This window comes from Branchiostoma floridae, chromosome 1 (genome assembly GCF_000003815.2).
Source record: "Branchiostoma floridae strain S238N-H82 chromosome 1, Bfl_VNyyK, whole genome shotgun sequence".
NCBI classification, from domain to species: Eukaryota; Metazoa; Chordata; class Leptocardii; order Amphioxiformes; family Branchiostomatidae; genus Branchiostoma; species Branchiostoma floridae.
Window position 1 is genome coordinate 20,513,720 of NC_049979.1, and position 26,819 is coordinate 20,540,538.

General features: G+C 39.6%; 3 protein-coding genes across 11 annotated transcripts in view; 1 reads left to right on the top strand and 2 right to left on the bottom strand.

Annotated features, from left to right (window-relative positions):
- LOC118428254 (cilia- and flagella-associated protein 70-like) overlaps positions 1–446 on the bottom strand; it is a 21,386-nt gene extending 20,940 nt beyond the window's left edge. For 7 of the 8 annotated variants that reach the window (XM_035838291.1, XM_035838298.1, XM_035838314.1 and 4 more), the window contains exon 1: positions 277–446. The gene's annotated coding sequence lies outside the window, so the exon portion shown is untranslated. The remainder of the gene's footprint in view (positions 1–276) is intronic. The other variant, XM_035838275.1, reaches the window with a different exon arrangement.
- LOC118428300 (2-amino-1-hydroxyethylphosphonate dioxygenase (glycine-forming)-like) lies at positions 433–3,152 on the top strand. 2 transcript variants are annotated; one of them, XM_035838329.1, is made up of 4 exons: positions 433–583; positions 727–883; positions 1,439–1,652; positions 1,977–3,152. In XM_035838329.1, the coding sequence occupies exons 2-4, from the start codon at positions 731–733 to the stop codon at positions 2,180–2,182; spliced, it is 573 nt and encodes a 190-aa protein (XP_035694222.1). In that variant the 5' UTR covers positions 433–583; positions 727–730; the 3' UTR covers positions 2,183–3,152. The 2 variants fall into 2 exon arrangements, with proteins under 2 accessions (XP_035694222.1, XP_035694231.1); XM_035838338.1 differs by having other exon boundaries at positions 439–591.
- LOC118428244 (leucine-rich PPR motif-containing protein, mitochondrial-like) lies at positions 2,375–26,172 on the bottom strand. Its single transcript, XM_035838253.1, has 40 exons — positions 25,986–26,172; positions 25,284–25,489; positions 23,780–23,899; positions 23,118–23,239; positions 22,440–22,498; positions 22,130–22,216; positions 21,797–21,835; positions 21,521–21,608; positions 21,067–21,171; positions 20,422–20,625; positions 19,854–19,959; positions 19,387–19,424; positions 19,132–19,201; positions 17,677–17,734; positions 16,990–17,050; positions 16,714–16,804; positions 16,004–16,104; positions 15,554–15,605; positions 15,320–15,426; positions 15,121–15,201; positions 14,752–14,841; positions 14,287–14,415; positions 13,678–13,817; positions 13,335–13,420; positions 12,685–12,892; positions 12,119–12,243; positions 10,994–11,100; positions 10,336–10,404; positions 10,050–10,140; positions 9,413–9,573; positions 8,659–8,865; positions 8,092–8,228; positions 7,617–7,708; positions 6,758–6,965; positions 6,172–6,296; positions 5,448–5,563; positions 4,717–4,788; positions 4,136–4,220; positions 3,307–3,449; positions 2,375–2,970 (listed from the first exon to the last, which is right to left on the bottom strand). Exons 1-40 carry the CDS (start codon positions 26,165–26,167, stop codon positions 2,911–2,913), a joined length of 4,428 nt encoding a protein of 1,475 aa, XP_035694146.1. The 5' UTR covers positions 26,168–26,172; the 3' UTR covers positions 2,375–2,910.
- Positions 26,173–26,819: the final 647 nt, after the last annotated feature.

The window sequence follows — 26,819 nt, forward strand, 5'->3', positions numbered from 1 at the left end:
ACTGTGTTACAGTACAGTTACTTTAACTGAATTGTGTAACGTGGGATTTCAGTATGCTTTTTCATGGTTTTTATCATCACTACACTTTGGAACGTCACGTCGGTAAGTAATAGATGTTAGTGAGCTGTTACGGTATAAACCGTTTTACTTAGTATTACAAATTTCCCTCCCCTCGCCCTCCCCCTTCCCTTGTTTACGTACGCTGCTTGTACGTCTACGCACAAACAAAGCAGAATGTCCATATCACAGGCGAAATAAGGGACTCCTCTAACTTACCTCCACTTTTGAACAAAATTCGTCCTTCCCAGAAGCAGAAATCTCACCAAAAAGCGCCAAAATCGAACACCAGGCGTGTCTGTGATTGAAATCTGACAAAGTTTCTTGTTTCTATGGATATGACCATAGAGCGCATGCGCCAAAGCCGCCATCTTGAACTAGGTTAAAGGTCATGCAGCTTGCAGCAGACGACACGTGGGGAGGGGGGCGCATAGAGCTCTGGTTGAACTTTGGATGTTTGGATGCAGATATCGTGGTGGTGATAATGGGCAGCGGCTAACGAAGTATTTGGAACAAACTGTCAAAGGCAAGCCTGTGAGACTTATTTAACGTTAACGTTACCTCAAATCAATTCAGAAAGTAATCCTGCATAGCTGAAGCGTTTTGCCACAAAGTCAGTGCCTTGAAATTGACGTTACTCACTCACTGACTGTAATATCTCTCTTTCAGGAAAATGTCCAAATCTGATGTAGACACGAAACTCGAAGCTGTGTTCTCCCTGTACCAGAAGCATGGACAGTCTGACTATATCGGTGAGGCCGTGACCCAGACAGAACACATGGTACAGTGTGCCATGCTGGCGGAACAGGAGGGGTTCCCTACAGAGGTACTACATGTATTAGGAGAACCTAATCACCAAGGAGATATTGGGAGGTGAAAAAAACTGTTCCAAGCTCCCAACATCTGCTTTGAGATTACAATAACTTTTTTTAGGGGAGATGATGTAATTCACATCAAGGACATCTTATATTACGTCCATGTCCAAATGAAGAGGATATGTTTGTCTTAAAATCCAATTTGCCTCAGTCACCATCACTTCCCCTTTTTACTTTTGCAAAATGACACTCAGTTGTGTCTTATCAAATTGCTTTCTTTTGTTTTTGGTCATCAATTTTTCCAGGATGTAATCAAAAGAATTTCACTTCTATTCTTATACCTTCTCTTTGAGGGTTATAAGTTACATTACAAGTTTTTTGTTGTGAGACCAAATTTGGATTTAGACCAAGCTGACTTTCCTAATTTGCCAATTTTCCACCTCACATACTGTCACAGTTCAAATGACTGCAGACACACAACAATACAAACATGAGGCCGAAGACAATACGGTAACCTCCATTTTCATGGAGGTAATAATGAGGGTTTCTAAATGTTCACTCTGTAGGTGATCCTGGGTGCCCTCCTACACGACATTGGCCATTTGGTAGGCATGGAGGGGAACCTGGAGAGGATGGGTCAATTGGGTGTCCAGCACCATGAAAGAATTGGTCAGACTTTCTTGAAGGAGCTGGGCTTTCCCGCAGCAGTTACAGACTTTGTTAGAGGCCATGTTGATGCAAAACGTTACCGTGTTTACAAGGAACCTGCATACTACGACCGTACGTACTATGCTTTCACAATGAATGGAATTTTGTTATCTGGTATGGATGAATTTTATGGGTTTTCTTCACCAGGAAGACTTGTGCACAATGACAACTTAGGCAATTCAGCTTTATTCTATGTAAATGTTCTACTGTATAATGTATGTATGTTTGGTGGCACCCAACATCAGCATTGCTACCTAGGATACCCGGCCTTGTAGCAATTTTAATACATAAATTTAAAGAAGGTAACATTAAAGGTCTTCAATTGTGGTAGAAGTTGGCATGTTCCAGTTTATGACTACTTTAACCCACTTTATTTTTATTTTTGCTAAATCTTAGAACTGTCCAGTGCCAGTAAGGGTACCCTGGTGCACCAGGGAGGACCCATGACTAAACAGGAGGCAGTGGAGTTTGAGAAGTCTCCACAGTTCCAGGCCATGTTACGTATGAGGGGCTGGGACGAGGGTGCCAAGGACCCGTCTGTTCAAATCAAACCCTTGCAGCATTACCAAGAGTTGTGTAGGGAATACCTGCTGAACCTGTAGACTAGTCAGTTTGTTTTAACCAAAATATTTTGGGATGTCTTAGCATGATACTGAAACTCTAGGGTGACATGTATGAGTGCTTGACAATGTGGTATTGTATCACCTGACTTCTGATAGGTAAAGCCATTGTCAGGTGTTTATAGATAGAAGGCAAAGTGAAAGTACGCTAAATCAATTTTTATTGAGTATTAACTGCTATGACTGCCCGCATATGTCTTGTCCTTTCAATGGTTTGCCAAGTCATGCATGTAGTAACAAAGAAAAAAATCCTCAGGCATTTGACAAAAAAAAAACTCAGGTTTATTCTCTCATGAGAACATTCTGAACTTAAAAAAGAGAATCTCTGTAATTCTAACCTTTGTTTAGTGTATACGTTCTTGAGAGGAATACATTCAAACAACTGTATGTTACTGTCATCAGATTCAATTGTTCATTGCTTACCCTATTAATCGTGCTGTTGTCTGTAAGAGTATACACTACAGAATGTAGGTAATGCTTTCATAGTTACAACACCAATACAGGGTTGATACAATGTACATACAATTGTGTGTATTTTTTTTTCATAATAAATTTCCATACTTCTATTACATATTATGTAATGTAGAACTGTTTAATTCTTAGTAATTAGTCATTGGTCTCATTATGCAACCAGTGCTTTTAATTGTAACACTTCACAGTGGATTCTTACCCGTTTACTATTTCAAGTTATCTGTAATGTAATTTATATACTAGCTTGAAGCCTCAAGTCTCCTCTGTTCCAGCTTCTTCTTATAGAAGTTGAAGCTCTCCTGCAAGAAATCATTCAAAAAAGAAATATATAAGTTTGATATACAGTGTATATAATTTGAAATATCCTGTAGCTTTCAACTTCAATACAATGCTGTATTCCTAATTCTACACTTAATTTAGCATGCGTCAATATGAATTAATTGTTACATTACACTTTTGAATAAAATTGATGTGATTGTGAGCAGATTATTCAGCACATCATTTTTGGCAGCTTGAATTCTGCTGATACTGAATTATTGATCTTTTACTATTTTAAGGAATTCTTTCAGCTCCTACATGTATATTTAACTATGATTGCTGTAACTTTGTCATTTGAAATGTAGTAATTCTCTTACTGGTGGTTCTTCAAATGGCACATCTCTGCCATGTTTCTTGAGAATTGTTGCCAGTCTTTTTTGCGAGAGTTCGTCCAACTCGACCCCATCAGACTGCATGCGCTGGTAGGTTGCCCAACATGCGTCAGCATCATCTTTTTCATCTTGGTGGGGGGAAAAAAGCAACAGAAAAATGAATTCTTGTTATGAGATGTATAAGTTTTAACAAGCAGAACAATGCAATAGAGTAGTACAGTTTTTTTATACAAACATTGACTTTGCAAGTTAAGTGATGACATTGCATAACATACAGAATATTACAAAGGTCTATACAGTTGTAGTTCTGAACTGTAGAAATCAATGTGACAGAAGCTGGTCTCAAGGAATTCTGTGGCAAAAAGCTTCAAGTTATGTTGATAGTGACACCCTACAGATAAAATACAGCACGAGGTGTGCATTGGCTACTTATCATGAGTAGCAAGTTTGAGTTCTAATTTGCACATTATGTTATCTTCATCTTAGTCTATGGGTCAAAAATCATGAAAATCCACTCTTTCCTTCTGGACCTATCCTGTTTCAATGTCTGCAGCTGGAATGCTCTGCAGTTAAAAAAAAGCCCAAATTTACGTCACTTCTTCCTGAAACCAAAAAATTCATGACCATAGCATGTCTGAAACACAAGCTGTTAAAGCCGGGAGTCATGCTGCTAACTGTTTCTTGATTTTGCCAACATCTACCATGGTACCAAAAGATCATAATGACCTTTTCCAGACTTCTCGAGTTGTTTGCACACAGACATACACAGTCACTCAAAACATGACCTTCTTGGTGAAATTAATAATAGACTTACAGTGGCATCTAAGCAGGAAGGAGAACAAGGGCTGCGTCTTGCTGAAGCTCGGCAGAACATCAATCAGTCTGTTGATGGCCTCCGACTGCATCAGGAGGGGCAAAAACCGTTAATCAGCCAGGAGTTAAACATAACACACACATAGAAGGCTACCTGTGTTCAAAACTGCAACAGAAATTACAATAACATTCAGGTATTTGTAGCTTTCTTTCATGTCATACCATTTGCAAACATATATATATTTTTTACTGCAACAACAATTGAATACACGGGATTTTATCTCCTTAGATGAACAGTATATAAAGAGAAATTTATATTCCTGACAGCTTTTGATAAACCAACTCTAACCAACCATACAGCTAGCTACATTTATGCAATTACCAAGAAGCAAGAGGAAGTCGAATGTCATCGAATAGATTAGACGCACATCTGCATATATAGATGTGTATGATTGTTTCCATTGTTACATATATGTGATTCTTACCGTGTGACCTGTACTTAGCCCAGTGGGGCAAAAATGTGCAATAAAGGTCTTCATTCAATTAACGTATGGTGAATGACAATAAAAACATGTTGCTTACATCTTTCCTCTGACTGCAGAACACAGCATGGCCCACAATCATGTCCGACTGTTCTTCAATAGCTGGGAATCTCTGCTCAGACAAAGTGGTAGATATAAGTTTTACACGTTGCCCCAGTTTCCTAAACTGTGCAGAAGGGGAAATACATTCCCTTGCATTGCCCTCATTGTCTATTTCTAGCAAAATCCTTGTGTTTTATTTCTGTGTGCGGAGTCCTTGTTTTGTCTGTGTCTGTCTGTTTTTGTTGGTGTGTGCCTGTAAAAAGGAACACACCAACACACACCCAATTTGGATCGCAGTCATAACACATCATGCGTTTTTCAAAAGAAGGGCAGAATTGGCAACGTTTTTGGTTATGATGGATTGGATGATGTTCTTTCTGCATCTCCCTTGCATGTTCTTAAACATTCGTGTTTTTAAACATAGGACATCATGCAAGGGTGGAGTGCAGGAAGCGATTGATAACTGGAGGCGATTGATTAGATAACTGAAAAACATATTTGTTAATGAAAACCTCAGTTGCATGATAGATGAACCAAAAGTAAACTAGACATACGAGACATACAAGACAACTAAATATTTCATGGAGTCGCCAGAGCTTAGAACTATTTTTCGTATCTGCAAGGAATGTCTGCACTCCTAGCAAGTTACTAAAAGTAAGTGAAAACTGGAACCCATGATGAATACATTACAATACAAAGAGAGAAATGGTTAAAATCTGCATATCTGACCTGAAGTTGATGTCTGGCCTCCTCTACTTTGTTCTGGTCCACATATGCCAGGAACAGGTCCACGACTGGCTCGTACCGGTTGAAGAATCTGGCTACCTTCTCTATAGTGGCACTCACTGTGATGGAGAAGTGTATATATACATGAGTGCAAAATCATAAAGAAATCTGCAAGTATTACATTGTAAAGAGGTGCCAGTATTCACATTGCAGTAACAAATGAAGATCCCCCTGGCAGGATATCAACAATTTTACATCCCCATCCATACAAAATAGAAAAACTGATTGAACGATGAGTCTGCAAGCTAAAAAGGACATTTTGTCTTGATCCGTCAACGAAGGTTAGAAGATATGCCAAAAAGCATTCACCCGAGCAACTGATTTTGATTTTGGAAACGGTCTGATGTTTCAGATAGCATCCACTATCTTTCATCAGTGACACTGTTGTCTTGATCATTGCGGGATTCTAATTTTTTCAGGATTTGACATAAGCAGGGGATAATCCCTGTTTTCTCACACAACTCTCAGAAAATTTAGAGATTTGGCAACAAATATGGACAAGGCTCACCGACTATACAACAATTGCACAAGGACACATAAAATCCATTAACAGTCATAAAAAGCGAGGCTCAAACTGCCACCTTCTTGAACCACAGAATTTTCACCATACGCTAAAGCAGCTGAGTTGCCTACGTACAAATGTATAGATACTGAAAGGAAATCTTACCTTTGTCCAAAGCATCACCCTTCTGGTCTTGTATGAGCTCGCCTAGAGGGGTAATCATTCGTATTCTACCCTCCGACTCGGACATGCACGACTCCAGCAGGTTACAGGCCTCCTCTACCTGATTACTGTAGCATAGGGAAAAAGTTATTACAAAAACAATGAGACATTGTAAATCTTTATGAACTTTAAAAGATTAAAACGTACCTACATTGCAGAGTTCATTTTGGAGTTGCCACTGTGTTCATACACACAGTTTTCATCCACAAAACACTTCTTCCTCTAAACATTTTGGAGTTCTATACCTGTACCTGTATAATTGGTGTAAATGTTCTTTGGTGCTAAAAATCAGCATCTGTATCTGTATAGCCGGTATAAGTGCCCTTCGGCAAAACACACCAGCTTTGTAGGCAAGCAGCGTGGCAGCAACTGGTTAAATTACACAAAATGACTTAACCTTTAGTTAGTACATCTACATCTTTTTTCTAGGTGAAGGCATTGTTAAAATCTGTCTAGTGAAGATGTCCCTACTGTACTCAGTGGTAATGAGTTCCACACTTAATGGTCGCACCAACCGTCCATGACTAACCTCTTCAGGTAGGCAGTGAAAAGATGATTGTCCACAAGGTACTCCGGGACGGAGTCTCGCAGTGTTTTCAGCCGTTCCAGGTGCTGTGCCACCTGTTTGACCCCCTCCACGTCCCCAGTTTTGGCCATGCTGTACATCAACGTCTTGGCGGTTAACTTGTTTGGAGCCAGGCCATCAGAGACCATCTGTTCCAACATTTTCAGGGCGTCTGAAAAAGGAAACCGGAGTGCATTAGACACAAAACTCCATGAGGTAACTATGGTGTTTGTCATGTGGGCTTAAGTGTTTGGTACTGTCTTTGCCAGGAATAACAATTTCCAGAAAACAGTCATGTCTACCAGGAGAGCAGCAAGAGCTTGTGTTGAACAGGCAACAAATTAGGTGACAGATGGTTTTATGACAGTGCCACACAAGTTTCATGACCAAGAGGGGAAGCATTCTATAATTCTGCATTAACTGAAAATACTGCTACATTGCCTAAAATTGCCATCCATCATTGGGACCCCAATATCTACCAACATGCTAAATTTTAAACAAATCCATCAGAAGGATCTTAAGTTATAGGTACATGTCCAAGCACATGTACAAGCATGGCAGAAACAATAATCTCATGGGCTAATTGGAAATACTCCAACCTTTTCGACCTTTGTCATGTTATACCCATGCTATATAATATACCTTTGTCATTCTATACATGCTATATAATATATATATATATATAGTCCGTGTGTGTGCCACTGAAACCTTCATCCACTGTATACATATATACATGCAGAAAACTGTGGTGTGTTTTAAAACAAGGAGCAGAATAAAGTCGGTCACAAAGAAGAGTACCACAAACAAAACTGGACAAACTCACCCTGTGCTCTATCTTTCAGGGCATATGTGATGATGAACTTATTTCTGATGTTGCCTGAAGTGAACGTAACCCCTGGATCTCTCTCCAGCATTCTACACAGCAGAGGCAAGAAAGAATATGCCATTTAACAATATGATAGTTTCAAAACACCAAACAATTTTTGCAGCAAGATTTGATTCATTAAAATAAACCATTTTCATGCAGCTTGATTATGTTTTCACAACTGCGTACAGCTGGTCCAAATGCCTTTTGCCATAACACAACAACTTCTCTGGCAAATGGCTTGGCAGTAGCTAGTTACATTGTACTGCAAGTGGTGAGTTAATGAAGATGCCCCTACTGTACTTGGTGGCAACGAGTTCCACTATACAATAGTCATAATGGGTATAATACTATACATTATCTTAATGGGTATGATATATCAAGCAGGTTAATATCAACATATTCCTAACACTGTAACAGTAATCTGTTTTACCTTTTTTTGATATTCTCTGCTTCCTCCAGGTTTCCCTTGGACAGGTTGGTCATGATGCATTTGTTCAGGATGCCGTAGCTGAGAGGCACACCCTGGGCCTCGGCCTGGGCTAGGGCTGCATTAGCTGCATCTGCATCCTACGCACATCATTCACAAACATTACTCAATAACACCCAAACAACTGTGTACAAAGCATATCTTATTGGATGTGTTAGAATTTGTAGTGGCTCAGCACAACCTGAGAAAAACTGTGGGACTGGTTTGACAGTGATATTGATCTGTCATTTTCTCTTGTTTCGTTTTTAAATAAAAAATTTCAAACTGAAATCACTGTCTATCACTAACATCAAAAAATCAAATATCTGGCTCAAGATACAATGGTGAATCAAGTCCTATGATTACAAATGGTGACATCCACTGCAAAATGACGTGTCAATAAATAATAGCATGTAGCAATGAAAACCCACTGTTAACCTCAAAATGCCTATCACATGCCGCTTAAGCCTTCAAGCTTCACAGGATGAATCTTAACGCAAAACAATCTAATAAAAAGTGCTCATGACTTACTTGGTCAGCAAAGGCCTGCTTCAAAGCTTCGATGAGTGCTGGATTTTGTGGCGTGTCGCTAGCGGCTTGAACCTCTTGCGTCTGTACAGGAGCTGGCGTTTGTCGAGGTCTAGCTCGTACTCTCAACTTCCAGTACACAGCCTGCTTCTTCTCATCATCATCATCGCTCTCTGAGCTGCTGGTACTGTCAGAGCTACTAGTGGAATCCTTAAAATAAAAAGGCCATTTATAAAATTGTCATGCAAACCCTATAATACAATGTGGGGTACCAATTGGAACAGTAGATTCAGTCGGTCAGTATGAAAGCATGAAAACAGTCTAAGAAGACCACTTAGGGAACATGATTTCTCATGCTTGTGTCATTGGGACCATCACAAAGTGGTTGCCGGGTGATCTTTATGTAGTGGTGGTCACTTGTACAGGTTTGACTGTATATTACCTACAATACTGGCAGTGGCATCCATAGTCTTCAAGAAGTTACTATTGACTGATTGGCAGGCTACCATTCAAATAGGCTCTCAACAACACGCCTAAAGTTTTGAGCTAATTTTGTCTGATAGCTACACAGAATGTTGAGACTGCAATGTAACATACAATACCATGCTGTTATCAACATTGTATCATATGTATGCAAACAAGCAACCAATTCACTTATCATATATCTGGATTCCAAGATAAAGCTTCATCAAGGTTGGGAAAATTTCTTGAAATTCAAAGTCCTCAAATGACTGACAGACATGGGTACAATATGTACCTGTTGCACTGCTATCCAATCAGGGAAGTCTGCGGGGAGGGGCTGTCCGCTCCTGTGAATGATACTGGCCATGTAGCGTAGGGTGTCGTCCTGGGGCAGGAGGTCCTCCTCCTGCATCATGGTCCACACATGGGCTGCCTTCTCACCCTCCTGATGCTGGTCTACAGTTACATGGAGGAAACAGTTAAGGTAGTATCACAGTTATCTTTTCACAAATCTTTTATTTACCTCTCTATTTTGCCGTCATCATTACTAACAGAAGGGGAAGGGCGCCATGTAAAACTAAAACCTAACTTGTTAATAGTATAATTAAACATAGAAATGGTAGAAATAGTTGGTATTAGTATATGCTCTTGGGCTCCTAATGCATCTGCAAATTGTAATTTACACTTCTAAGGTATAATTATTATATTTGCATGCTATAGGATACGCTTCACAGGACTTTCCCCGCTTCACCAGGTGTAAAAAATGGGTACCTGACTTCTGTGGGGATGTAAAAGGCAGTAGAAGGAGATGGTTGGGCTCCACCTTCCAATACTGAGCCATAGACATAGGATTTACTTGTATCAGCCCACATGGGCTAGACCCTAAAAGGGCTATGGATCTTTACCTTTAAATTCATCAATGGTACACTTACCATGGTACTGTAGCAGGTAGTTGTACATTACGTCTCGGTCACAGCCAAACAGTTTCTTGGTCTGAATAACCAACTGTTCAAGGGCTTCCCCCTGTCAAAAATAAATGTCAGCAATGGAAAAACTGTAACTTAACATAGGAATACAGTAAGCAAGAGGTTAGGAAATCAAACAAGCTGTAAACCCTTCACAGAGCAAAATATTATAGAAGTTTAAACATCATTATCATATTCATTAGTCAGATAGAGTCACACAGTCACACATTACAGCATAGTAGGAGTTTCTCACCATGTTGTTCTGTATGCAGAGGTTTGCAAACCAGTTCAGTCTCTGGTCCAATGCTCTCATCCCTGGAGTCTGAATAATAACAATCAAGCATTATCAGGCTGAAGCTGCTATATTCTGTACATGCTAAGCAAGCAACATTTCTGGCTTGTTTGTTGACTTCAATATTTTATACATAAAATAAATCTCCTTTTCAACATGTGGCATTCACTAAGGTGGTATTTTCTTCCAATTTACTTCATGTACAAAATTCTACAAACACAATAATCCTTGATCAAAAAATCACACAGTACTTTGTCTTAATAGCATAATTTTTAACTGATTAACAATGATTTTTAATACTATTAGGAACTCTAACATGTGTTGACATACATATATCTAAATTACATTTTTGAAGAAATTTTATCATGATAGTATTCTGTCTGTATGGCCAGTACTACCCTTTGGCCTAACACACCAGCTGCATAGGCGGGTTATATCACACCTAAGGACCTGTCACACCTAACCTTTGCAAAACTAGCTTCAAACCTTGTTTAATTTTAAAGTATCTGATGAGGATGTGCTGTACTTGGTGACGGGTCCCGCTATCCAACTTTGCAACAACTCAATCATTGGATGATAATTCTGGAAGGCATATCTCTTGCTCTATCATTATTCCTACCTCTATGATCTTCTTTGCTTCCTTGAACTTGCCCTTGGACAGGAAGGCAAAGACCAGGTCATACAGCATGTTCATCTCACCCTTACTGTTACTGATGTAGTCCATAGCTGGGGAATAAGGGGGGGGGGGGATAATCATTCATTGAGTACACAGGAGAATAGGTACAATATTCACTTCACAACAATTGCTTCAATTACACACTGTTCAACTGATAAATAATGCCGCCAAAGACACCACAAGACAGAAATTCTCAATGCTGCAAGGTGCACTGTTATTTTTTATGGTGCGTAACAGTATACTGTTTCACATGAAAAGTACACTATTACTGCTGATGATATTTCAGTACAATAAAATGTACACTATTACTGCTGATGGTGATCAGTACCACGAAAAACTGTAGCTGTTAATGGTGTTTCAGTACCATGAAAAGTACACTGTTACTGCTGATGGTGTTTCAGTACCATGAAAAGTACACTATTACTGCTGATGGTGTTTCAGTACCATGAAAAGTACACTATTACTGCTGATGTTGTTTCAGTACCATGAAAAGTACACTGTTACTGCTGATGTTGTTTCAGTACCATGAAAAGTACACTGTTACTGCTGATGGTGTTTCAGTACCATGAAAAGTACACTGTTACTGCTGATGGTGTTTCAGTACCATGAAAAGTACACTGTTACTGCTGATGGTGTTTCAGCACCATGGAAAGTACACTGCTAATATTGTTGCTGCTACAATATCATGAAAATGGAAATATAACTACCAAACTTGTCATTGTACCATGGAAATTTCACATTTCATTACAGTGAAAGGTGTACTGAAATTTCTGGAGATGCTTAAGTATAATGAAAAGTTCAAGAATTAGTAGAAAACTCTGTAAAGACTTTTTGTCAGCTATCAAAGCCACCTATGAAACATTGCTTTAGAGTGACCAAAGGGGACCAAAAATAGGTGATGCAGGTGAAATTTGTCTGGCACACAAAGTCCTGAATATTACTTGCCCATAGGAAAGAATGCCTTGTCTTCACATCTGCGCAGCTTTAACATGCTGATTTCCTGAGAGGGACCACAACACCTTCAGGGTTAAAGCAGGGATAAGTGTTTTAGTGAACTCATTTTCCTACCTGTTTGCAGGCTGTCTGTGTCTCCCTTCTCGATGTACGCACACAGCAGATCGTGGAGCCGTGGCATGATGCGGTACTTCTCCTCACAATCCTTGATGGCAGTCCACGCACCTTCCAAGTCATCCCTTCAATGGTAAAATTTTCAATAGAGATATGTGAGTCAATGCTGTACCTTGCATTTAGGCATTCATACTGTACATGTACATGTGGAATATCATCCAGAGTGCACAGATAGAGCATAACTGTATTTCCTCATATTTTTAAAATACTGAGTGTGCCCTTGCCTGGAGAATAACACAAAGTATAGCTTCATCAAGCAGTCCATTTCATTGACAATATAAGTTCAACTTTGAAGAGGGTATTTCCAATTAAAAGAACTACTGACACTTTATTAGAGTAATCTCTTTCATAATAATTCCAACAGACATAAATTCCTTATCTACTTTGTAGTATAAATGTAGGATAGATCATTTTTGCAGAACTGTTGTTATTCCTTTGTTAAGTTATTGCCATATATGCACAGTTAAGACATTCATTCATTCTAAGAACTAAATATCAGTTCTCACTTCAACAGGAAAGGTGTGACCAGATGAGATGCCAGGTTGTTGGTAGGCCTGACCAGTCCCAGCTCCATAGCCTTATCAAACAGAGCCCTGGTGGACTCCAGGTCCCCTTTCTCCGCCAGGCTGTGCAGGACCTGGAAGAAGTTATTCTGCAGCCGGAAGTCTGACAGGATGCCCTTGGACTTCATCTCATCTATGGTGTTCAGGGCATCTAGAATCAAAGAAAAAAACATGACCTCTCATAACTTTTCTTTAACCTTTTTGGAACCTTTGACTAACAAGCAATTTTGGACTTGGTGTAAGCCAACCATCGAAAAAATTTGAACCCAGAATAGTAAAAAATTCCCAAAATGAATAAATATTTACAGTGTATTGTCAAAATGTCATGGGCATCCTTAGTTCAACTTCCAGGTCATTTGGTTTCAATACCAAGGCACATTTTTGGTCTGAAAATGGCCAAAAATGCCATAAAATTGATTCTAAGCAGACATACCTCCATATATCTATACTTGTTTAGAATAAATTTAACCTCAAGTGTGTCAAATTTAGCAATTTTAGAGAAATTTTCACAACTTTTCAACTATGCCCCTGGGCTAACACTAACAGCATTCTGCTGCTATAGTTATTGTAACTTTGACAGTAGTCAAACTAACCTTGTAGTCGTCCCTTCTCAGCCAGCAGCTGGACCAGGCAGCAGTATTTCCAGCCATCCAAGACAAAGCTGGGATAGTTACGATTCCTGCAAGAGGAATACAAACAAAGCAGCATTGTTTGTATCGAAGAACACCACTTCTAGTTGTTTATCATAACAAGCAATAATCAAGATTTGCCTGAACGCAAATGTTGTCAACACTGTGTACAAAAAGTATGCATCATTAATGGAGACTATGAAATGCTCCGCCCTTGTGGTGTTGCCAATAGAACACATCCTCTGTGCAGTAAAGACACTGTCTTCTCAGATGAATCCAGTGCCATTTGAAGGAGAGCACAACTTACAGCTCCTGGTTTGCCTCCCATGCTTCCTGTAGTTTCCCCTCCTTGCAGAGGGCTTCTATGAGCGAGGGGTAGTTGGTGGCATACAGCAGTTCTCCCAGGGACTCCACTTCCTTCTTCAGCTCCAGAGCTCTATCCACATTCTGGTCATGCAAACAGATCATATTTACACCATGTGAATGCAACTGGAAAACTTGTGGGAAAATTATTTTGCTTACAGTAAACAATAGAAGATATATACTAATAAACTGACCTGCAAAACTGTCTGAGTAAAAAATAGCTATTATGCCATTGCTTCATGACCAGGTTGCAACTGTAAGTAACCAACATATTTTCTTGACAAGTAGCATAGTTGACCCTGTAACCTATTGTATCTAGCTTTGTATTAAAGAAGTGACTGAAACTGAAACATGTTTTAATGGAAAAGACTGGATACATTGTATGTATGACAAGGTGTATTGGAGGTCAAACTTCCCAAAGTTAGAAAGAGAGATCTCTCATTACTATGGCTATTGCAGACAAAAGGCTTCCACCCCTGAGATGACACCAAAAAGGAAATCAGTGCGGATAAGGCCCAACTGCTGTTACACAGGTAACAACATATTGACTTACGTTCTGGAGACAGTTAGCCTTGACGAGCATACGCATGAGGTGTACGGCCCTTCGTGTTAGGCCCTTTGTACGAGCAACGCGAAGCTGGGACTCAATCTGCTGAATACTCTCTGGCTCCATCATGTTCAACTGGATTAAAAAGATTCACACAAAAAATAACTAGCCTTTCTCAAACAGCATCTTTAAGGAAACACAATATGAACAGAAATCTTATTTCTGACACGACATGCTTCAACTACATTAAACATACATTGTACACATGAAGATGTGAGATAAAATGCAATGCTAAATCAAGTTTCTATCATTATTTTGTAGTACTGTCAAATTATTCCTGTATATGGACTAACTGGGTAGTGAGACATTTTTGCTTTGCCCCTTAGACTACTGTTCCCATTGACACAGTGGCCATATGTCTACTGTGTTTTAGACTTTGTTAAGCAGATGTAAGAAATCTTCCCATTATACCTGCACTTCACCCTCTTCATCTGGCTGGAACATGCCTTCCTCCGGTTGCCAACGGTCTCTCAGAGGGGCATCAGCCAAGGCTACAGCAGCCTGTCAGAGCAAAACATCTCTTTACTAAGTGCACCACCTAGCAGAAGTTGCCAGTACTGCAAACATGTTCCCTTTTACGGGACACAAAGTCATGCTTTGAGGACACATAACATTTATTGTAAAATGTATGCCATAGTTTCCTTTTATGAAGCCTGAGGCTAATATTCTGCACAAAAATTTGTGCCATACATGCTATGAACTCATATTTAGTTAATGTTAATGAAATACAATGCTTAACTGAGCATTCTATTTGAAGTTGAGAAAAAGAAGGACTGTTACCTCAAAAACACTTGGGCTGTAGTCATGTCTCTTTGTAAACTTGTCCATTCCCTTCACAATGTTGACTGGGATTTGCACACCCTGAGGGGAGGAAAAATCCTGTTTGAGATAGAGTTGACTTTAAAGCAAAGAGCACCACCTAGCAAAAGTCAGCAGTAGTGCAGGCAATCTAGGACAATCACGCTTTGAAGGCCCTTACCTTATCCTTGAGACTGGTCAACAGTTCAAGGAAGGTCCCCTCCCTGCGTTTAGCCATAACTCCTTGCATCTCCTCCAGCAAGTTGTACAGGAAGTAGCCAACTGGGTCTAAGATATGGGGAGGAGCATCGGTGATATTAGTAAATACAGGACTACTTTGAACTACAGTACTGTATAACACAAAAAAGCTACAACATCAAACAAGCAAAGGGGCATACTTTTGGTAAGGACCTACCATTTTCTTCATTCCTTTCTAATTGATGTGACTTGTAGACGATGTCCAGCAGCTGCAAATCAGAAAGAAAGAGCAACTGTCACAACTACACCAGGGGCCTTCATCATATTATACAGGCATGAAGTTCATGCCTATTTTTTCTGGACAGAGTTGTCAATAAGTACACGTTGCTTTTCAAAATGGGTGACCAGGCAACAGAGAACTTGTAGATAAGATAACAAGCTACTGTAATTCACTCTTGGCAATGATGTTTTTAGTACAACCATAAGCCAGTTTAACATGGAATGTTAGAATAAGACCACTAAATGGGCATGTTGAAATTTGTACTTTCTAAAGGAATTAACATTTATTTTGTTCTTGGCACCATCTATCAACTATATATATATCTGCAGAAAAAAATACAATACTATTTCTACAATGATTATACAATAAAAGCAAAGTTCTCCTTGCCTCTGCCAGTGCCTGTGGATCCTGCTGTTTGGTGATGAAGGCATCCACGAGAGACATCTTGTAGGCTTCAAACACGATGTTCTCCCCACCATGCTCCCTCACTGGTGGCATTTTCAAACAGAACCATTTGTTACTTTCTACAGGTTCAGTTAACTTTTAGATGTAACTGTCTTGCAATTGTCTTCACCTCATTCACATATCAATTCATAATAACAGTGGATATAAGATAATGTTGATGTTATCAAAAACATCCATTTACAAAATCTATGAAGTATAACTTTTGTATATTGTATACAGTACCTTATTGGATGTCTAATCTTGATTGACATACCTTCAATTTAGATTTGGGGGCTAAAAATAGTTCCTCAGGTTAAGATAATTATGTTAACTACATGGGTCTCTGACACTTTACTGGTTTCCAACTGGGAACCCCAAAACTTATGCGAAAATGCGGAAAAAAATTATTCCTTTGCAATCTATAGTATATATTTGCTCATTTTAAAGCTGCTTTGTATGATATGCTGTATGGTTGACTTTTTTTCTTTCTTCGGGAAAGGCCGAAAAATGATGCGCGCGCTGATGTAATCCATATAATCAGATCAATAGGGCCTTAGATATAGCTGTAATTGAATTGTCTACATTGTTCCAATATGAAATTAGCATTCATTTAATGTCTTGATTTAAACAAAATACAGATAGCAACTACTTACGCAATGTACAGGCCTCATCAAGACGGCTGTTTTGTATTTCCCAGCGCAGAAGTGCCAGAATCTCATCCTCACCCACTTTTATACCAAGTTCCTGCCAAAATACAAGGAAAAAACTTAATTAATACAGTACCACATTCTGTACCTCTCCATATTACTGAGTATTGCATTGTTGTCATTTTGAATTGAAAACATGTACATTGTGTATAATTTATGCAGAAGACTCTTATAAAAATTAGAAATATTTCAAAAAAGGTCAATGTAAAATATGCAACTTACTTGGAATTTTGTCAACAGATTTGTTGACTCGCTGATGAGAGGGACCAGGTATTTGGAATAACTAGAATGGGGCAAAAGGAAGTTATTTACTAAATATGATTATGAAGGTCAGACATCCAGGTAAACAACATCTTACGATAATTCAATCTCTACAATTGGATAAGATTCGGAGATTACTTCTGGATGATTTGAGTGACATTCATCACTCCTCTTCAGCGTTACGAGAATGAAGTGAGTACTAGTGAAGAGTTTACAATTGATTGAATTTGTGGCTGAAACTTCTGTAGCATTACAATGGAAAACCCAAAAAAATGTAAATGAACTTCATAGTGCGACAATTTCATGGCGAGATTCTTCATATTCAAAAAAAAAAAAGATTGCAATATCTATAATATTTCTTTTACATGTCACATACATCCTTCAAGATAATGGTGTAGGAATGTTGCAAATCTACAATGCTTTTCAAGTATATTTTTTAGAGTGAAATCAGAGCATTACATGTGCAGAAATAATGGTATGACAGGAGCTTCATCACCATCATGCAAGGTCCCATCATACTTTGTATGTATCCAACATCTAGCAATTCACAGGACTAATGCGCAGGGTACACCTTCCTGAACTAGTTGGAACTTATGAGGTACGATTATGTGTGTACATGTGGAGTTGACTGGACATGACAACACTCACGTATCAGCATCTGCTGACACCTCCAGCTCCTGCATAGTTTTCAGGATTGATGTTACACCTGTAGGGAGAGAGTGTTGACTGGTTGTCTTCATCTTAATTTCCTTTTCTGACAAACAATTCAATTAACTGTGGCACTTCAGGCCTCGAAATACTTTTTTCAGCCAGGTTGCGCAGGCGGCAACCTGAATAAAAAACCAACTTGCGCCATCAGCATTTCAGGTTGCGCACTTCCAAGTTGTTACTTTCTCCGAATTAGCTGTAACTTATCCATTATCTGTAAAAACAGTTCATTTCAGTTGAAGAAATATAGCAAAAAAAAGATTCAGGGCAAATTAAGCGCATTTTTCTCAATAAACAACATCCATTTATCAATCTTTTGAAAATAAAGACTGTAACAAACATAATATCTCAATGAACCGTGAAAAAATCGCGACCTCCGTTGAACAGTGCCGACCGTGCGCCCCTCCCCAGTATAGTCATTGCCACACTAGCTGTTGTTTTTCCCGCATTCCACCAACAATATTGTCCCAAACAAGCAAAAAAAAGCTCCCAAATAAGCCTATACATGTACTTATCAGGACATTAGGCAGTCGTTGAGTTTTTGTAAACATTGTCAAAGTTTCACGCTTTGCTGCGTGATTTTCCCCGCGAACACAGCGTTGGGACATCAGATATTCTACCAATAGCAGCGGCCAGGCGTGCTACGTCACGCCAAAATGGCCAATGGAGTATGACTCTCGCGATTCGCGTCTCAGATGTGAGTTAGTGCGAGATTGCGCAAGAATTAAAATGGCGGCTCCATGGAGGCCGAAATCGGCAAATTTTGAACTTTGAGCGAAGTTTCTGGCGGAAAATTAGGGCTTACCAAAGGCATACATCCCAAAAACAGGGCGTAGATTTTCTGATATTTTTTACCAAAGGAACTTAAGGATCGTTTTGTTTACCCAAAAAATCTAGTTGCGCGCGGCGCAACCTGACTTTCTGAACAACTTGCGCACAGAGAAAACTACTTGCGCGGCAGGGGTGCGCAAGTGGTTAATTCGAGCCCTGCACTTAAGCATCCCAGCAAGACAAAGATCAAGACTTTGTCCAGTATCTGCATGTATGAGTTTGTGGTTGAAATAACCATTAAAGTAGTGCATGTATACAATAGCAGACAGAACATATTACTAATGTATGTACACAACATGATGAGTTTGCCATTTAGAGATCACTACTCAAAAACAACAAACACACCAAGATCACAACCAAAATTTAAAACATACAGTACAGTAGCTCCCACATGATATCTAAATCACACATTTGTAATATGAAACATTTTTTAAGAACTCTGTCATTCATACAATTATTTCACTAGGATATTGGTATAGTAGTGACAAACCAGTTCAGTTATTCCATAGATTCTGAGAGAGGTTGTCATAAGAGGATATCATAAAACCCCTCTGAAAGCCTCACCTTCTATATCCGAGTCAGGCTGACATGAAGCCAAGAGAGGCCAGAAGTAGTGGGCTCTCACTGACAGGTCCTGAATTTAACAATATCGAAGATGAACAAATTACTAAGATTGAAATTGACATGATCCTTGAAACAGACACAATCAACAAATTTCACATGAAAAGTAAGCAAAAAGGAATAAATGTAGCTGTTCATTGTCATTTCCAATTCAAAGTAGAAGTATACATGCACAACTGTATCTTAAAAGACTCTTACTTTGTCTTTCAGAACTTTCACAATGCTGTAGGCATACTCTGCACAGAAAAGAAAAAAAGTCACAAATGGAGATAATGGAATTCTAGTCAGCACATTGATTAAAAATCATTAGACAATCAAACCGCCAGTGTATGGGAACAAACCTTTTTTGTACTAAATTACATGGTATAGCTATTAAGTATTGTTGCAAGGTAAACATCCCAGTCAAACTCTGTAAGGCAGTCAGAAAATTTGAACCAAAATTCATGTCACTCAAATCGGATTGACAAGTAATGTAGGACTTATCAATGGGGGCATACCCTTTCACATCCGTATCATCCTGATCAGAGTTTTTGTCGACAGAGACTCTGATGAAGATCCCTACTGATAGAATGTATCTGATTCTACCAGATCACAATCACTACTCTGACATATATACAAAAAAAAGGTGGGAACACATTAACATGAACTGTTTGTGATTAACGTACCAGCATTGTTATCCTGTAGGGCACATTTCAGTGCAAACTGCAGGGGAACAGTGTGGATTCCCCTCTCCTGGAGCTGGTCACAGTGCTTCACTAGGGTGTCTATGGGCTAGGGGGAGGGGGGTAAAAATTGACTTAGGATTAGGGGCAACATCTTTGCTTTGAGTTGCAACAACAAAATATCAAGAGAAAACTTACAGCATGTTTTTTAAATAGTATATAGCATGTTTGTCCATGATACTCAGTGGTAAAAAAAATGGTAATAGGAAAGAAACATGGAAGGACAGAAGGAATGCATGAATGATGGAGAAACTATGAAAAAAGAAGGAATAGAGGACAGAAAAAAGAAATAGCTGCAGAAGACTATGGAAATCTTAGCAAGCAATTTTAATTTCATTTGATTGCCGAACAACTTCACTACTTTACTAGATTGCTAAACTAAAAAACTCTTCATGGAGAATGTGCACTCTTTTGTGATATTCCAAACCACAAATGAATGAATAAGATAAGCCAAATGAAAAGATGGATTGATGACAGAACAGAGAAAGATGAAGACATGACCACTGCCTACCCTCTGGTGATACACCATGTTCCTGATGAAGAAGTAGCCGTTGTTGGGGTCCCCTGTACTCCCCTCCTCCCCAGCACTGCCCACAGCGGGGAGGGTCAGGAACACTTCAAATGCTGCGTCATCGCATTCCGCGATGATCAGCTGGGACACGGTGGCGATGGCGTCCTGCACGTACCCCTGGTCGTGACGGATCTTCTCAAGGAACTATGATGTCACAAGTGAGAATGGACATCAAAGAGTACATGTAAGACTTTTGTGGTAACTGCTGTTCTTTTTGAACCCTAAGTCTTCAATGAACATGAACAAACACCTCGCATTATTCTTTTAGGTTTATGTACTATAAATATTTGTGGTGGTTTAATGTTTGCACTGTTTGCTATGACCTCTTCCCTGTAAGCCCCAAACCACAGCAAAAATGATGGTTCTGTCTTCTGGCCATCTACCATTTGTTAGAATTGAGAACTCTGAACACAATTTATGCAAACTTAATTCCCTGCAGACTTAGAGGTCAGAGGCATTTACAGTATTGCAAAAACTCTTCTTTTTGGTGATTTGAAATTTTGATATTCAGAATTCCCTTTATTTTGTATCACTGTGAACTATGCAAAAATTCTTGTGCGTACATGTAAAACAGACAGTACTAACCTGTGGTATGTACTGTGAGTGCCCATGTGTGGCCAGACTGTACACTAGCTGAAGGTAGTCACTGTCCATCAGACTAGTCTCAGTCTTTTCCAGCTCTGATATAAACTGTACAAGGCAAACAAAAACAACACGTACAATTATATATTCAATTCAATTTCCCAGTACAAAAGCAACCTCTAGCAACAAACAAAGGAAGTACAAGCTGATTTTCTTCAGTGTTGGTGCAAGTTAAGAAGAAGACTAAAAACAGAAAACCTTAACAGAAGGGAGGAGCAGGAAACAATTTTTGTGAACATCCATGAGATCTATGGCTTATACAATTTAAGCATATCTTATCAAAAACCTTCAAACAGAGGCAACTTCTTAGCAAGAGCTAAAAAAAGACATGCATTTGATAATTGGACATTCACACATAACATGTTTTATTATTTAAGCAACACAGAATGAGGCCTACCTCTTCAATGGCCTGTATGTCCCCATGTTCAGCAAAGACACACAGTAGGGCAGTATATGTGTCTAGACTGGGCTCTATTCCAGTGTTTCTGTTACACACAACAAGAAAATTATTATGTTAGTTATAGTAGTTACAGCTTGTCTCACTAAAATGTCTTACATCAGAATTACAACGCTGTACATCTTCAGTAAACAATTTGCTTAGAACAAAGTCGTATACTGAGTCAATTACATTGTATCTGAGCACACTTCACAATAGGTAGATATTTGGACTTACCTCATAACATCCAAGATCCCCTTTGCATTTTCTATGTCCCTAAAAATGAAAGGAGCAAATAGAAGTCAAGTTTCAAGGCATAGGCATACATTAAGGTACTGTAGATTCACTTTTAGTAAGATGTTCACCACGTACGTTTCCAAGTCTTGGCAAAAGCTATCCTAATAGTAATAGTCATTGATTTATGAATCAATACATCATAGGCAAATAAATACACAGCTAGGTACTGCTGACATGACTATTTCATACTCTATGGGTGCCATATGACAATGGTTAGGCAGGAACTTAACAAGAGTGTCAGAGGATAAAAGACACCATCTTATATACAATTACCCTGCTCGGCCATGTCCGGTGATGAGTGCATTGAAAACAGCCTCAGTGATAGGGAAGTCCTTTGTCTTCATAAACTCCAACACTTTCCTGAAAGAAACAGGACATTTAGTAATGTAGTATATGTGTATCACTAGAGTTGCTCATACTCTACATGATCAGGAAATGATTTAGGAACTATGCGAGCCTCAACAATCTCTTACATATATATGGCTAACGCTAAAATTTATCAAGAATCCATCCTATTCAACAGTCCACAAAGTCATCTCACAATTAAACAATGAATCATAAAGTGTTCCTCAAGGGTCCATACCTGGCCCCCTCTATGTCTCCCTGCTGGCAGTACGCCATGACCAGGTGTTGGTACGTCACCTGGAAGGGAAGTCAGGTCAAGTTCAACTGTCAGTCAAGAAAGCTCTACAGTTTTGATCACAAGAACTCAAACAAAAATAACATGTTAAATACAGTTACTATATATCAGCAAGAATGAAAATGTTACATATATAATCACTAGTAGGGCCCGATACAGCAGAGCTCGAAATTCATTTTTGGGATTAGGTGCACTGGTGCACCCAGCTTAATAAATTGGGTGCACCAAAACATTTTTGGGTGCACCACTTAGATTTAAGTAGAATGTCAAGAAATCCTACTAACAAAACCAAGTTACAAGCTATCAAATTCTTATACAAGTAACATGACAGACATTTTTATTATCTTTTTAACACTTAGATGTCAAGAATATGATGTATACTAGCATACTTGATACCTCTCCATACATAAACCTAAGAAAATATTTGGGTGCACCCTGTGCACCCACTGAAAAAAATTGGGTGCACAGTTCCAATTTTGGGTGCACCTGGGTGCACATGCACCCAGTATTTCGAGCCCTGTACAGTAAATGCAGAAATTGTCCCATGGTTGAATGTTTGCAGTATTGTGGTATTGGGCTAATTTAATTAGCCCTAACATATAAGCCCCAACTAACACCTACTCTGTTAGGTTGTATGTCCTTTGCTTCCATGTTAGCCAGAAAGTCAGTGGCTGAAAACTTGTGTTCACTGTCCAGGTAGACCTTCAGCTGGGCATTGTAGTGACCCACATCATACTTAGCACCTAAAAAAGGAAAAGGACATTAAAATTAAAATTCATCGAAGATAATCTTTCCCATTGTCACATGACAATCAGAGTTGACTGCCACTCAAAAGCTTCTCAAGCATACCCCATTAATTTCATGAGTATATACTATTTTTTCTTCCTTCAAACTTATGGGATAAGGTAGACATCAGATACATGTAGGACTATGAATGACTTCTAACATCTTGTGGTTTGTTTGGGTGCATACGAGTTACAAACTAATGAGTACTGTATACAGATAAAATTTTTACAGGAAAAATGACAATGGAATGAACATTTGCATACAATAATTAACTAAAATACTTCAAACCTGTCTCAGGCGAGTTTAAAAAATGGTCTTAGTAGATGGGTGGTCATTTTAGACAGGATTTTAATGGTCAGATGTGCAAAAATAACCCATATAAGGGACCACATAAAACTCAGTTTTACTAAAAGAGGCCACGATGGTAGAATGGGTCACTAGCATATTTCTGAGTGCTGTAACTGTAAGATGCAGAGATTCAGAAGACAAGAGCATACCCATCTCTTCCATCTTGTTCCACATCTGGTCCATGAGTGCCAGTTTGCTGTCCTTGGTCTCCTCAGACAGCATGGTACAGCTACGGAACAGCATCAGGGCCTGCTTGGAAGTGACCTGGTCTGGAGAGAGATGATAAAACCAAAATGGGGCCGTGTAGCACAGTGGTAGTGTATTCGGCCCGTGACCGAGAGGTCGCCGGTTCGAATCCGCCTCCGTGTTGCCGGTCTTGTGCCCTTGGGAAAGGCACTTTACACGACTTTCCTCACTTTACTCAAGTGAAAATGAGTCGTCCCTCGGATAGGACGTTAAATGGAGGTCCCGTGTTTGGGGAGAGCCACACCCCGGGCACGTAAAAGAACCCGCCACATGTGCGATGGTGCGATGTGGCGGATCAAACCATTCCGGCTAAAATGGGGTAGGGGATTTCCCGAGCAGCCTCGTAACCCCTGCTTCGCCTATTGAGTCAGTGAAGTCAAGCTTGCTTAAGCTTGATGTTTCTGACTTAGGGAGAAGAGATGCTGCTACAGTTATCGCTATGGGTTGCTCGTCATCAACATGATGGTAACATCAGGCCCTACGAACATGATTTAGAAAAAAAAAAAAAAATGGATGACTAGATCCAAGTAGAGTAAGATGCATGTATACTTTCCTCAGCTGAGCATTATGCTAAATTCATGAACTCAACAACCAAAATGTGTCGACCTTTCTAGGAATTTCAGGGATGGAAGAAAACTTTCCCTATAGATTATGGTGAATGAAATATGATTATGGTGAATGAATAATGAAATGCAGCCCCTGAACCCCATTGTTTCTATCAAAATAAATAATAAATTTATGAGGTATTCCTCAATACAAAGTACCAGGCTTTTAGCTAGGCATGCGTCAACGCGTCATTTAGACGCACTGTCCTAACAAACATAAGAAATCGGACGCAATACTTTTAAGCAAGACGCACTACGGACGCCCAAATTTTTCCTCCCAGCCTCAGTCAGGGCAAACATATTGTAATAGAAACAAAAAAATCTTGGCTGAATTCTACAAAATATGCACCTCAAAATGCAGGAAATAGCATTTCAGAGGGTTATGATTTCAAAATTTTCCCCCGGACCCCCGCAATGCTCGCGCCGCAGATCACTCTGATTACTTTGGACGCCCTAAAATTAATTCCTAGCTAAAAGCCTGCAAAGTACGCATGCACAAGGTCAAAGGTGAAGACCCCTGAGACATAAACAAAATACATGTATGTATGGACAATGATGCAAAAGTACCCGGCGGAGAAATGAGAGTAGCCGGTGATTCCTGCCGCCTGCCGGCCGGTTCTGACAAGGCTGTGATATGCAAACTGGCCGGAAGCCATACGCATACGAACATGCATGTGTCCATGTACAAATGTAAGTGTAGTTATCATGACAAGAACTGTTTAAAAGGCAGGGGCATTCGCGTTTGACCTTGCACATGCATACTTTGAATCATGAACAACCTCCTAATATTGTTATACCCTACCTGAAGCAACCACGGCATTGAACACTCTCTCTAACTTCGACTTGACAATTCTGCCCGTTCTTCTGACTGAAAAATCCAGTTCGCGTAGGAGCTGTTCAAACATGGCGGCCTGGCGTACTGCATCCCGTGACGAGACCTGTGGCTCTGCGTCCTCCTGTTCCTTGACATCTTGCGGTCTGTGTAATGTTGTGCACAGGTATCTGGGGCTAAAGAATAGGGAGAAGGGGGAGGGGGGCAGTTGTATAACATTATATTTGGGGTACTGTAGCTTGGATACATTCTCTTAACTTGTACTACAATGTTGCATGTAATAGTGAATTTCTCACTATATAAATAACTGCTGGGTTTTGTATTAGCTTTCATTTCGTTTAGTATTTGAAAAGGTTTATTTCTTATATAATAAATTCATGTCACGTCAAATTACATACATACACCCCCCACCCATCATCGTATCTTTGTGAAAGAAATGTTTATAATAATCATTCTAACGTTAATACAACTACCGAAGTGTCCTGACTTGCTGACAACACTATTTCTAGTTTTTATGTCCTCTGTTGTTGGACACAAGCTAGTTTGTTGCTATGTTCACGTTCATACCGCCTTGACCGGCCATGTGTGCAACAACACATATGACCTCCACCCCATGCGCACGCCGGTCGTCTGCAAAACATCGTGGTAAAACAGCCAAACAAGGACACTTACCGAGGAAACTGCGCTTTCTTTAGGTACTTTGATACAAGAAGTGCGTTCGACGAAGATAGCCTGGTTGTGCTTTGTCCAATTTGGCGACTTACAGCCGGTATTAAACGCACCAACTTCGCTGATCGTAAGAGCGCAGCCATTTTGAACCACGTGAGGAACTGCAGTGATGCTTCTAATCGCATGGGGGCGCTTATCAGAATCCAGGATCCGTGCCCTCGCGGTGCATACAGGGTCCGAGCATTTAACCTAGACTCCTAGAGTGTCTTGTGCTTCTTTTAACTTGAGTTTGCTAAATCGTAACGTTATGACGAGTTCAGTTTCAACGTCGTACACTAAGGTTATGTTTTCGTGGCAGCCTTTGCAGACCGCAAAAATAAGGGAGAAAAAAATGATGCCGATATTATTATAAAGATGGTTGAGTTTGAAAATTGAAACCATAGTACGTTGTAACAAGAATCGGAGCAACAAAGGATGGTATCACAGCCATTCATTCCTGTAGCCAAGATCTAGGACTGCGCTTGTGTTGTAAAAGTGACACTAGTGTTGTCTATTTAATTAGTACCACTTACCAAGTTGGCAACTTCACTTATGGCTTCCATATTGGTGCAAAGAGTACAGATATCCAATAGTTTCACTACCATGGAGGTCATAGCTACCTCGCTAATGTTACCTTTACAAGTAACATAACATATTACCCAATCTGGACTTTCTCGTCAGTTGACCATATTCGGAGGAAAAAACATCGAAAACCAGGCGAACATTAAGTCAAGTCAAGATTATTGCTCAACGATTGTAACAGGTACAATGTATTACTCTCCAAGCAGAGGTCGAGTC